Source organism: Osmerus mordax, chromosome 23 (genome assembly GCF_038355195.1).
Source record: "Osmerus mordax isolate fOsmMor3 chromosome 23, fOsmMor3.pri, whole genome shotgun sequence".
Taxonomy (NCBI): Eukaryota; Metazoa; Chordata; class Actinopteri; order Osmeriformes; family Osmeridae; genus Osmerus; species Osmerus mordax.
Genome location: NC_090072.1, coordinates 5369510 through 5383518, shown reverse-complemented (window position 1 = coordinate 5383518; position 14009 = coordinate 5369510). Strand labels below are relative to the sequence as shown.

The 14009-nt window shown below is 49.0% G+C and overlaps 1 protein-coding gene across 1 annotated transcript; it reads left to right on the top strand.

Moving 5' to 3' along the window:
* The first annotated feature begins 9846 nt into the window (after positions 1-9846).
* LOC136967823 (zinc finger translocation-associated protein-like) lies at positions 9847-13388 on the top strand. The gene is made up of 5 exons (XM_067261781.1): positions 9847-9976; positions 10510-11031; positions 11290-11628; positions 12190-12666; positions 12792-13388. Exons 1-5 carry the CDS (start codon positions 9847-9849, stop codon positions 13280-13282), a joined length of 1959 nt encoding a protein of 652 aa, XP_067117882.1. The 3' UTR covers positions 13283-13388.
* The last annotated feature ends 621 nt before the right edge of the window (positions 13389-14009 follow it).

Here is a 14009-nt window from a genome sequence, read left to right as displayed (position 1 = left end):
TCGCTGTATGACATGAACAGTTATAATATGATGCATAATACAAATATAATGCAGGATACAGTATGATTGTTCTATTTGTTACCTGAGGTTAGCCGTGTTAAGGACATTTCCATATGTTTGCTCTACAAGGGAGTACAAAAGGCAAATTCTATGTATATCAATACATACTTCAGAACCCACAGAAAATACTCCCTAATCTGACCTGCAGCTTCAATTCACCTGTACTTACACAGGCAAAAGATTCCCTAAATGTTTACTCAATCATCCTCCTCATATCATCCGTCTAAAAATATTGAAACATCTTTTCAGGTACAAAAAGGTTTTAATAGTACCGAAAAAAAGGCAAAAGGAACATTCCATTTTTAAACAGATGACCAATGAATTGATTCAAGAAGTACATTCTCAAAAAACACATTTGTCAGATCATTTACAGTTAACAATGGCTATACATGATAAGGTTTAAATAACATACATTCTGTTTAAAATGCATTTCTTAGCCCTACAGGCACAGTTGAGTTTTGTGCTGAAGTGGACAGGATCTTTTTCATGGGGGGTTACAAAAACAAACTAGGAATGTGTTCCGTTCTTCGATCACTCAGCCTGTAAGGACTCGCTCATATACTAGCAGGCCTTTGGATCTGGCATTTTGACAGAAAATATTCAGATCTGTAGCATCTGATTGCTTATAAGGTATAGGAAAAAACATGACCGTTACAAATCGTAAAACAGTTCCACAGACTGATTGTTTAGACAGACATTTGAAGCGATTGTGTACACAGAAAATATGGGAAATATAAAACTGTAAGAAGAACAATATCATAGCTTGATAGGCTTATTGTTTTAGGCAATCAAATAATATGTTGAAAGGGTATTGGCATTTTTAACATAACTTAATATTTTGTGTAATATTTACAGTGCAGACATACAGTACAGTTTTCTAATCATTCCAATGAAATCACAATTACAAAAATAATAGAATGTGTCAATGAGGGTTCTTGTAACCCTACCCCTTAATAATCATTACAGTATAAAGTTAAGAGTATACAAAAAGTTTCAAAGTATGTTGAAGATTCAGTGTTGTGGGTACAGTGTGGCACATTATTGGCCAAAAAAAGAAAGTTATTATTCACATAAAATACCCTCATGCAAGAACCCCATTGTTAGGGGCTAAAAGGAAGGTCTTGGACCTGACAAGCAATTCTTGCAGTAAAAACTTTGTACAAAGTCAAATATATCTAGTCAGACATGTTAAATACACATGTTCAATAAAATGAAACTATATGAAGTATTTAGTAAGGAAGAAACAAATGAAGATCTGTTGTAGTATACCAGTCCATTTCTAAGACAGAACCCAGAAATAACAAGATGCAACTGCTAAGCACAGAAGGCAGATTTCCAGGTCAGCTATTTGCCCTTAGGTGTGATCCTGAAAGAGTACAGGAGGTGTACACGAGCATATATTGTTTGTGTACTTATTGTGTGTGTGTGTGTGTGTGCGAGCATGTGTTTATCAGTGAAAGATAATGAGGTAAAACTTGTGTCTTGTGGTTTTGCATTCCCAACAGTTTCAAGCTGACCCCTTGGGGGTGAACAATAAAAAAAAAATAAAAAAAAAGCATTCATGTTTTCTGTTCCTGATCTTGTCTCCTTGGTTGGTGAATGCTGTCGGACTGTCCTTTAGTCGTTTGTGCTGTCAAAGCAGATAATTAACTGATTATTTGTGTAAGTAACAGATTACTATTACTGACACACCCTGTCACATCGCATTCTGTCTATAGCATTCTTGCCTTCCACATGGGGGTGATACTGTTCTCATAAATAGTTTCATTTTGTAAATACAAAGTTGGATGAGAAAAGAAGGAAATGGGTAAATGTTTGCCCTCAAATGTCAGAAGTCTCACCTTTGCTCTCATGGCCTCTTGGTAGCTTTGGTGTTGGCGTCTGGGTCCGCCATTACTTCAATTTCTGCTGGGAGGTTTGTACTGTCTCCTGAAACCACATACACCAACGATATCACAGTCCATCATTTACCATATAAGGACCTAGAACTTTACAAGAACATGGCGTATACAAAACAAATGAAAAAGAAATGTGCACCCTTGCAGAAACAGAGAAACATATTACCAATAATATTATGATCGTGTACTATATAGTATACTGTTAGAATAGTAAACAATACTGTCAATGTATTCAATCTATAGTAGCTAAAGTACTAATATAACGACCACGGTCTCCAAGCCTCTGGTTCCTCCAGCCACGTTACCTTCCAGCGGGGCTCCGTGCTGCTGCAGCTGGCTGGTGAAGAAGCGCTCCCTGCGGGACACCTGCTCGTCCCAGGCCTCCAGGATGCGCCTGCGCTCCGGGACCCCCAGGCCCAGCGTCTCTGGGTGGGCCTCCTCGATGTGGGCCGTGACCCCCTCCACGCTGTGGGAGTACTGGAGGTCTCCGCACACCATGCACACCAGCAGCTGGTTGAGGGGATCGTGGTCCATGAGGTAGCGGTGCCTCCACACGCCCTCGGAGATCTCACAGTCGTCCATGTTGTCTTCGTCGTCGGGAAAGAGGACGTCTGCTTCATCTGAAGTGAACCATTTGGTTGCATGCATTAATGAGTCATGATTCATTACCAGTGAAAAGACCATTAGTACCACTGCTACCATTATTAGGCTATCGCTACATTTACTAAATGTAGTGTCTGTGTAGTTTCCTGATGGGTCGATACCTTCTATGGGTGCTGTGTGGTCCAAGTTAGTAAAGTAGTCCAAGTCTGTTTCAGTGGAGGTACTGTAGAAAAAGAGACACATATCAGTAACGATGACAAGACAATGAAACCGTAAAATAACAGAGAAACAGAAGTTCCCACCTCAGAATGAAGTCACTCTCTTCTGAAGTATTGATCCACTGGCTGGAATATTGTTCCTTGGGTTTAAGGAGAAACATAGAAACACTTTCATCGAATTCCTCCAACCACAACGTAATTTCACTGTAGCTGCGGTTGTAACAACAGCAATGCAATACTGTGATGATGGCCGCGTCAGCACAAATGCAGCCAGACTGCCTGAGTAGCATGAAGCAGAGATCTAACCTCTGTCTCCAGCTGGTCCTGAGCAGGGAGAAGGGGCTTCCAGTTAGAGGACGCCCTCTTCTGGGATAGATCCCTGTCCCTCATGGCCTTCCGGGCTCTCTGCTCCTTCTTCTTCACCCTCCAGTACTCCCTCTTCCTCCTCAGTGTCTCCTCCTCCGACTCCCCAGGTATCGGCTTGGGGGGACCCATGGTGGTAATGGGGAGCCACGACATGGCGGGAGAGTGCGTTTTCCCACTTTGGGGATTTAGCGCACAGGGGGACTTGACTGGACCGGGTGTGGATGTAACAGCGAGTTTGAAAGAGGGACGTGGCTCAATGGGCAGCAGTTTGATGCTGGCGAGAGGATTGGCGGGAGGGGTGAGGGTTGGGATATCGGGGTTGGCGACGTCCTGCACTTGCAGGCTCCATTTTCGGACGTGCGGCGAATCGGGGTTGGAACCCGGAGCTGCTTCCTGTTTGTTCTCCACCAATATTAACATGCCATCTTTTCTCTCACGCAGTGGAGAGACAGCGACCCTGGCGCCTACAGGAAGTGACACAGGGCTCAAACTAGGAGATGCCTGTAAGGTTCCTATTTTTACATGAACCTGTTGAGGTGGACTAGACACAATGGGGGGTTTGACCTGCAGTGTATCAGGTGGCTGTCCAGCGTTGGCCACTGTGGGGCTGACTACCAGGAGAGTAGGGATGTTGGTGACAGCGGTTAGGCTGGCGTGAGCTCCAGAAACAGGGGACGATATGGGCTGCAAGATGGGGGAGGCATTGCCTCTGAGAGTTAGTGGGGCTTGAAGGGCTTTCTGTACTGGCTTTGAATTCTTGATAATGAGGGCATTAGGAGTCTGAAAGAAAACAATACAGACATCACTTTATCGCTTTTAGAATCTCAAAATTGAATCCGTAATTTTCACATTTATTGACAGAGGCATCCTTCTGGAACATACTGTACTGTATGTGTGTTTGTGTTTCTCAAACAGTTTCTCCTACCCTCTGTTTGTGTTACTCAAGTGTCAAATGCCAGGAACAGGTTCACGGTACTGTTTAATTCAGGTTACAGGGTTACAAAACACCAGCCGTAGCACACAACTCTGCAGTTAATGAATTACTCTCTATGCTTGCTAAAATGAAACATACGCAATTATCAAAAGACACAAATGCACCTATGGATACACAGTCATGTGCTATCTGAAAAGGCCCACCTGTGCTGCTTTCAGGGCCAGTCGTCTGCTGTAGTCTCCCTGCTTGAAACCTTCTCTCTGCCGGGCCTTGGACCTGGCTCTCTGCTGCCTCTTCATCAGCCTCCAGTACTCTCTCTTCTTCTGAAGGCTCGGGCTCTGCTCGGGCACAGACAATGGTGACTTCTGTTTACCGCCATGCTCTTGTTTACTTGTGTTTTGTTGTTGTTGTTGGAGTAGAGGAGGGTGGTGCAGCTTGGGGGGTTCCGAGGGCCCGGGGGAGCAGCAGTGGTGCTGGCCGGCTTTCTTGTCCCGTAGTCTCTGGGCCCTTCGAGGGAAGGGTGGCTGTGGGTCGCCGGAGGTACATGACGTTGCGTGAGGGGGTGCCTCACTCGAAGGGAAAGTGTTGGGCGGGATGCGGAGGGAAGGGGTCTCTGTGCAGGAGGGGTTGAGAGGAGGGGGATCTCTGGACGAGGGGGAGACCTTCACATCGGGGTTTGGTGGACTGGTGTTTGCCTGGCAGGACGGAGGGGTTACAGGGTTCGCCTGCCAACATTTGTCGCCAAGGGCAAGATCACCAGCTGTGGATCCCTTCTCTTCCTCCTCCTCCTCATCTCCCAGGGACAGCAGAGGTATACGTGGCTTCATCTCCATCTCGGAACCATCTTCTGTTATGTAAGTCTGTGGTTCCGTTTTACAAGGAAGTGTCTTGTTAAGTTCATCCGTCTGTTGACTTTTAGACTCGGTCACATTGCTGAGGGATTCTTCCAGGAGCTTCTTCATGGATGCCACAGCTAGGAGGGTTGTAGCTTGGCTGTCGGCACTTAAGGCTGGGTCAGACTCTGGCTGAGCCTCCTGAGTTGGCAGAAGAGATGAAGGCGGAGGTTTGACATCTACAGAAGCAGTTTGCTCGTATTTCAGAATTGGATCATTTGCTGAGATTATTTCTTGCTTTATCGCCGTTTTCTTTGTGGGGGTAGATGAACTGGCATTGGCAGGAGACTGGATATTTAATTTGGTGTTGGTCACCGCAATACGTCTCACAGGCTTGGGCCTTTGGTTGCGTCTCCTCTGCAGCGTTATACTAGCCCTCCCGTGTCCCAGCCCCTGCTTGAGCCTGGCGGCGCGAGCGGCCCGCTGCTCTCGTTTCTTCACCCTCCAGTACTCTCGCTTCTTTGCCATCCTCTCTTCCTCACTCAGCTCTGGCCCCGGATTAGGCGGCGCTGCTATCGGTCTGGAGCTTGTAACTGCCATCTGCATGACGCAGCTAGCCGGTTTTGCCCCCATCAAAGACACGGTGGGGAAAGCGTTCAGGACATTTTGTGGGTGGCTGAGCGTGATCTGAGTGGTCGGTTGAACGACGAAGGTGTGCGAGCCGGCGGGGTTCTTCGGGGGGGTTTGGAGGTCCGTCCTCGGTCTGATGGAGAGAAGCCTGGGAGGCTTGGTGACCGACAGGCCGAGGGGAGGACAGGAGACTTTCACCTGAGCAGGGCGGAGCGGAGGGGGCGGTGGGTGGGCCCGCATCTGACTTCCCAACGCCACATTTCTTAAAGCATTCTGGCTTTCCCCTCCCTCGGGTTTCTCCGATGTTTGAAGAGTCATGTGTGGAATCGTCACGGTGCCATCCTCTTTGATGAACCCTCCGATCGTCTCCGAGGCGCTGGCGTGGCTGCTTCCTATTGGCTGCGACAGAGAGTAGCAGCCGGCGGCTCGAGCCTTCCTCATGTCCTGCAGGATGCTCTGGTAGCGTTTCACTCTCCTCATGAGCGCGTCTTTCTCCTTCATCTTGGCTTTCACCTCCACCGTCAGCTTAGCTCTCTGCTCGCGCTTTTTGACGCGCCAGTATTCCCGTCTCCTGGCCGCCTTCTGCTCGGGTGTCTCAAACGGGTCCTCCCTGGGAGGCCTGCTGGGGATGAAGGCTGTGGAGAGGCACGGGGACCTCGCCCTTATGTTCCTCTGACCAAGAAAAGTCCTTTGGATTTCGATGAACCTCTGTCTCGGCGTCCGAGAGCGGACCATCCCTCGGTTGACGTGGGAGAACGTCACGTGCCCACCAAGTCTCCTGCTGGGATCTCCACCTGCTCTATTGTGGCCGGTAGTAGCGGTGGCGGCTGTGTGCGCGGTTGTCTGCACTTCCGACGGATTTTCGACTTTCACTTGAACTGACTGTCGGTTCACATCGTTGGTTGTTGTGGTTATCTTAGCCAAGCCCGAGGGTAAATCACTAGCCTCTTTTTTAATCGCGACACTAGCATGTCGGGGCACAGCGTTGGACGCAGCCACCGCTTTGGCATTTTTCAGCAAGCGTCCAGCTGTCGTGAGGGGAGTCCTGGCTCTACCAAAACACTGCCATTGGCCTTCTCTGTTCAAAACCGTCGAGGGACGCTCGAGAACCACCTTCACGAACTGTCTTGCTTTTTGCGGCGCCACGTTCGGTGTCTTCTCCCTGGCCGTGGCTACTTTAGCTGCCTGCTTGGCCCTCTGCTCTCTCTTCTTGATACGCCACTGCTCTCTCCGCTTGGCGGCTCTCTCCTCCTCCGTCTTCTCACTCATGCCTTTGTCCCTGAAGGCTGCACCCAAGATAGTCTTTTTGCCAGCCAGCTGTGTTGTGTTTGCCCCCCGTTCCACTGGTCTGTTCATGAGGACGGAGGCAAAATGAGAGGTTCCCATATTCGTTCCTGTTGTAATGTTGGCCTTAAACAGTCTGGGCTGAATGTGCACTGTAGCTGGAGTCTTGTTCAACACATTTGGCCCTGATGCATCCCGGGTTGCCAGGTTCTGCTGGGTTGAGCCCCCAGGAGAGCTGCCGTTGAGGGTTCTGGTTCCACCCTGCAGCTGGCGAGATGCAGAGACAGAGGGGAGGGTGGTGACTCTGACCTGAGGCACTGAGGAGGCATGGTTGAGGAGAGCTCCATTGGATTTGGCTGACATGACGGGTCTGTTGACAGCAGCTCCTTGCGGTTGGTTGTTCGGGCCCGGGTTTGATGCTGGGAACTGAGGCAACACTTTGTTTAGTTTTATCCTCTGAAACCACCTCTCCTTTTGGTTTTGACATGCCGTGTCCGTATGCTCTGCCTCCCCCTTTCCCCGGAACGGAATGCCAGATGCATTGGCTACCTCTGTCTGGTAGGAGCCATCACTGTTCAACAAGGGGGGTCCAGCGACTGCTATGGTGCGGGACGCATTGGAATTCAACGCATTGCTGACCTCTCTATTAGACACCTTTGGTTTCCCTCTCCTCTCCGATAGCTTGGCTCTCTGCTCTCGCTTCTTGGTCCTCCAGTACTCTCTCTTCTGGGCCAGGGTGGCGTCATCAAACTCTGCGGCCGGCCGATAGCGCTGAGAGCGTGGGCTCCCAGCCCCTCCCCTCTCGTTACTGGATGGCATGTTGGCTTCTTGGTCTTTCTGTCTTGGTTTTTCACCATGGATTCACAGGCAGGTCTTCATGCATCCCTCTGTTCTTAGTCCAACGTAGTCCTGGACTTGATATCATTAACAACCTCAGGCATCTCAGCAGCATCCTCTGTGACGTTGGGGGTCAGTTGCTCTCCAGGATAAACGCCTCCCACATCTTTGCTTTTACCCAGGTAGAGTAAAGGCCTAAAGGTGAAAGAAAAAACGATGTACTCTGAGTTTTGACTCACAAACGTTTGACTTAATAAAGTTTGAAAAACAGGATTAGTCTGCTGGATGGGTATTTAATTTGGATTGCTGTAAAAACTATACATTGATTTACAATAGTGGCATTTATTGTAAGATATTATTAGTAAAGTAAAGATATACAGTATCCAATGATCATTTTCACATAATTAACATGGGGAATGACAAAATGCATAGCAGGACAATATATGTATATGCACATTTAAAGGTATTGCATTAAAATAATCTAAAGGTGGAGATACTTTATCGGAAATAAACATGTATGCAATTTGGAGAAATAAAACTATGGTTTGAAGAAAACAAGAATCCGTTCTTAACACTGTATAACGTTGCGTGCACAACAACCAGGAAGCAATGACTGCACTGTCCCTTTAAACCCTGTCCCTCTGTCTATCACCAATTATATCTGTCGCGAGCCATTTTTATTCTTTATTTTCTACCATATAATAACGCACGAGTCGCAGTGGGAGCAGGCAAGCAAGATAATAACGACGATTTCCAAACAATTTACGTTAAAAATGACATAGTCGAGGCGTTTATGGGTCGGTAAGCACTGTCTCTTCCAGCGCACAATGGACAGACCTTCCTATTTTTCTGTCCACACGGACTGGCGGCTGTCTGTGCGTTTGTTCCTTGTTTAAATGAATCGACATATGCCTAATCAAGCGCCTTTAAAGCAGGGCGGATGGAAACGTGTGTAAAAAAAAACATGCATATGCGTTACCTGGTAGTTACACCTAACTTTCCGGGACAGTTTGTTTAACGTTTGGACAGATATTCTGTCAGGACACTGCAGCTACTTTCCGCGAGCCAGCCTTTCTCCCTTTAGCTGCCTTGACAACGGTGAAAAGTACCAGGATGTGGGACCTTGATGCTAGTGTGTAAACTGCGTCGCGTGGACAGATACAATCCTCTTAAAGCAGTATACCTTTGCGGAGTAATCTATTTGTTGTTTATTTTACCAACAATAATAATAATAATAATTTCAAAATATATCATATTAAATTAATTCTGAATAATTACGATGCATTTTTTTTTTAACATTGTAATGATAGAATATTAAAATCATACTAGCTCGATAAAACTGCGTTGGAGACAGCAGGGACGTATAGCCTATAGCCCATTTTATGTTTGGCCTAGATCACAAATGAGGACAAATCTACCAGTTCCTTGTTGGTAATATGATATAAACCTAAAAACTGATCATGAGTTCTTGATATTTCCAAAGACAAGGTTTGGCGAAACTACATTTATTAAACCAACCAAGCAATCTGTATTTTTTCAAAAATGTTACAGAAATTCTGAGAGCATTCAATGTTTTGTCAGTAATGCAACGAGCATGAATACCACAACCCTCGTGCCATGAAGACGAGAGAATGTGTAGATTTAATCGTTATGCATAAATTACACAATCGGTTCCCTGTTTTTAAAAAGCCTTCCTGTCCTATTTTGACCACTAGCTTTAGCAGGATCTAGTTGTAGCCTACTGCATCTGGCCCCCGGGTGCTTGTGTCGCTGCGTGAATGCCGATACTGTCTCTTTAAATTTACCCAGGAGCCCCTTAAGGAGCCCCAGGGGCCCCTAGCACGGCTCCCCACCCTGAAGACAAGCAGAGCCTTAAAATACATACTGGAGGCCGCAACGGCTTACCACAAACAAGAGAGACCCAAACCCGCAAATTCGAAGCAAGACAGAAGAACGACAGAATAAGGTGCCGACATGAAAAGTTAACTTGGCTTCAGAGCAGTGCGCGTGGGGGGGACGAAGTGGCACATTAAAAAGACAACACGGGCACCCAAAGCGATGGGTACGTTCATGCTCTAGTTGCTGGCGAAACGCGTGCCGAATGATACTTCTAAAATACCCTGCCTCACTGCTGTTTAAAGGCGAATTGAAGGCACTGTTAAATACGAAAACGTTGCAGAGTAATGGAAGAGAAGGAGACGGGAGAGAGCGAGCCTGTGGACCTCCAGTGTGCTGAACAGACAGATTCACTGGTCTCATTAATAATAAGCGGAGAGGAGGAAGCGACGCAAGAACTGAGTGACTTGGGACACTGTTCAGGAGGTAAAGATGTGTCATGTTTTGTTTGCACAACCTGCGACTCGACCCGGCGATCATCCGCCAGTCTTTTGTCATAGTTAATCCGTGTGACGGACAATGCTATATACCAGCATGGCCCCTTGTCTCAGTGGCTCCTCTATAAACAAAGGCAAAATACCATGCTGGCTGCTTGCTGTGATGCACAGTCGCCACCCAGCGGAAAACAGCGGTGGCCCAACGAGCAAATGGAGTCGCCGCCCCCTTTTTCATGACAGGGGGTGGGTGCTGTGCGGAAATAAAATACCCGGAGATTAATGTCCATGTTGCTGACATGGTCATCGTTTTAATACAGGCATTCATTTCTCGCTGAGTAAATATATTTTACAGCCATGTAATTAACCTTGACTGATTCAGTTCCTGAGGATGAAAGGTTGCTCTCAAAAGCAGTATTTGAAGTCAAATCTTTGCTAAATATTTGTGATCTATTTCAGGTAGAAAAGATGCTGTGTATCTCAACATCTCTCTCCTCTCTCTCCCGTCCCTTTTAGATGAGGACAGACTGACCAATGGCCATGTGGAGGAAGACGGCGAGGGAGGGACGGTCACGGCCATCTGCTCCCCCGGCACCACCTACTGGAGCGTCAGCGAGAGCTCAGACTCCCCCTTCCTCCTGTCACCTGTCCCAGGCCCCTCCCAGCGCAGGCCCAGGGTCAAGCAGGCCTCTCGGCCTGGCTTGAGCCGCATCCCGGGCCGCGACCATCGCCGCTACTACCACGAGTACTGGCGCAGCGAGTACCTGATGGACTTTGACCCGCGGCGTCACGGGATGATCTGCATGGTGTGCGGCAGCTCGCTGGCCACCCTCAAGCTGAGCACCATCAAGAGGCACATCAGGCAGAAGCACCCGGACTCGCTGCTGTGGAGCGCGGCCGACAAGGAGGTGATCCGGTCGGGCTGGGAGAGCCACCTGAGTCTGGAGGGGGGCCAGAGGACGCTCTGCGCCCCCGGGGGAGCCTCGGACGCTCTGGGGCCACTGCAGGAGACACTGGACTGTGCTCGAAACTCCACTGGTGGGTAACGAGAGAAGACTCGGGCAGGCCCAGGTGGCTGCTGGGAGAAGTTTCCCTGGCCTAGTTTAGAGTGTTCTTGCACACTTGGTGGCAGTAAGAGCTAGTCTTGCACCAGTTCCAGAGCTGTGTCCTGTCACCACCTTTATAAAACCCATAAACCACAAATCATGTTATTTAACACGCTATAACATAATGTCCTTCAATTTGTAACATTCAACAATCAATAACATTTCAATCCCCTCTTTATATACCTCCTAGGAAAGCCTGATGGAGTGACCCCCAAAATTCAGCCGCGCTCCCCCACCCCCTCTCCTCCCCCCCCATCAGTCTCTGCGGACCCCCAGGGCCCGTCCGGGCCCTCGGCCCAGACCCTGGAGCGCTACCTGAACGACTCGCTCCACGCCTGGTTCCGCCAGGAGTTCCTGATGGAGTACCAGGCGGAGGCGGGCCGGCTGGTGTGCATGGTGTGCGGCCGCCCGCTGCCCTCCCTCCACCTGGACCACATCAAGAGCCATGTGCTGGACACCCATCCCAACTCCCTGGTGTTCAGCTCTGAGGAGAAGCACTGCATCCTGCAGACCTGGGCGCTGACCCACGGTAAGGGTGTGGATCGTTTTTGTGTGTTTGTGGACATGATGGGAATGGCGGTGGGGTGAGATTGTGTGTGTGTGTGTGAGGCTCGGTCTATGCAGTGGGTATGTGTGCGTCCAAGCACAACACAACAGCACTGGTGATATTATCAAAATGAGTAAGCCTTTTTACATCTTTCCATTATTCAATCCAGCTGCGCTGTATATGATCTGTGGCTGGTTGCCTGTCTAATCTGTCTTCTTGGAGTGTTATTTGAGTGCGGTGCCTGTTGGAGGCCCCCAAGATCCATAGCTTTATCACTCAACATGGCGGTGAACATGTTGTATTTATATTTATGTGTCGCGACCCGCTCATTCAAACAACGTCAAACTGCTTGTACTTGGGTGCTGAGCAATACACCGAGTGGATTTCAACTTCTAGAGATGACTGAGCAACAGTTGCACATACACAGACTAGGATTCCTGCCTTTTATAGTTATATCCATTGAGTAAAACGTTTAATTCAATATTAACTGAGAGTTAATCCAGCGAAACCTAATTTTCCTTTCTACATTCCTCCCTGAACCAGAATCTGACCCTCTAAGAGACTTCATCAAATCAGAGAACACCAAAGAGGAGAGTGAAACCGGAGGGGACTTCTTCCCTCCAGACATGGAGACTATCCAGATTGGCTCTGACGTCTACCCTGACCCAGAGGAGGGCGACGGGGGTCCAGCCCTGGACCTTGGGGGTGAAGGTGGTGGAGTTTCAGCTCCAGAGCAAGGCACCCACCTTCTCCGCCAGCCCAGGAAACGTCGCCTGCGTGGGGGCTACCCCTGGCGGCTGCGCCTGGACTACTTGGTAGCGTATGGACCCCAGGGACGGGGAACCTTCTGCATGGTGTGTTCCCAGGCGCTGCCGGTGGCAAAGGTAAGCAGCTTCCGCAGGCACATCCAGGACTGCCACCCAGAGACCACCACACTGAGCCGCCAGGAGAGGGAGGCCATGGCCGAGGCCTGGACCAAAGACCCTGCGGCAGAGGACCAAGCCATGCCCATGAAAGAAGGTAGGCTAATACCCAGTACAGCATAGGAGATGTGAGGAGAGATGGTACACGGGAATAGTCCCTTTGAGTGGAAAGAATGTGTTTAACTGTGTCCTTTTATTCCCCCCACCTCTCCTCTTTAACAGAAATCTCCCCCAGCAACTCTCTGTCCATGTCTGGTGTTAGTGAAACGGGCCAGCAGACCTTAACCGGTGACAACAACAACAACAGAACTCCAACCAAAATGGCCACCGTGAAGAAGGAAGAAGGGGTGACAGGTGCGAAGTGCGCCACCACGCCCCCATTCGGACGCCACGGGCACTACCCGGGCAAGGACCAGCGGAGGAACTATCAGGTGCGCTGGCGCGTCGAGTACCTGATGGACTACGACTGCAGGCGGCACGGCCTCATCTGCATGGTGTGCGGCGCCACCCTCGCAACCCTCAAGGTGAGCACCATCAAGAGACACATCCAGCAGGTGCACCCCCACTCCCTGGAGTACAGCCCCGAGGAGAAGCTGCAGGCTCAGCTCAGCTACAACCAGGCCCTGCACTTCGTCCACTCGGACGACTGCTTCTCCTCGCAGGACCACGGACACACTGCGCTTGGACAGGACGCTGGACTCTTTGGCACTTAAGATTGACCCTCTGGCGACCGCGACTGTAGGAATCGACCTGAATTGAGCTGTACTGAATGAAATGGTATAACGTGTGCTTGAGACATCCTGCGTGGTGTTCATGAACCAGTCCTTAGTTTTTGTAGTTGTTGGGGGGGGGGGGGGGGGATGGAAGTGATCAAGTGCCCACCTCAGGAAAAGGGTTGAATAATCAGAATGAATGCAGCCCAAGTCTCTATTTCTCAGGAAATTTGAAAACAAGAGGCTAGGTTGGAGCTCTTTTATGAACTGGTGTGTTAAAAGAACATTACAGCACTTTTTTGTCCCAAAAATGTACTTAACCTAGCTTTGTGGTGTGTAGATAATGGAATGAGAGAGTTTGAGGTGTCATGCTTAAGACAATGAGCACACTTAAAACAGCCATTTGTGTCCTGTTTGATACTACCAGGGGGATAATCCTAGCCTGGCTCTGCCCTTCTACGTACTTCCGCTCAATTTTCATTTTGCTTCTGTATTGCGTCTGGGCTTTCGGTATATTAGTCAGATGTCTCCGGTAAACTTTTTACCGGTCCAATCAGTGAACAGAGGGAGTGGCTGACAACGATGACGATGTTGTGCGCTAGTTTGAGTTGTAGTTCCATAATGGTGACGGAGAAAGATGCGAGCGAAGCCATTCGGTCCGTTGTGGCATCGCTGCCGAATATCCAGAAGTTAAAGCTGGAGCAAGAACAATCTTTGCTGAGTTTTG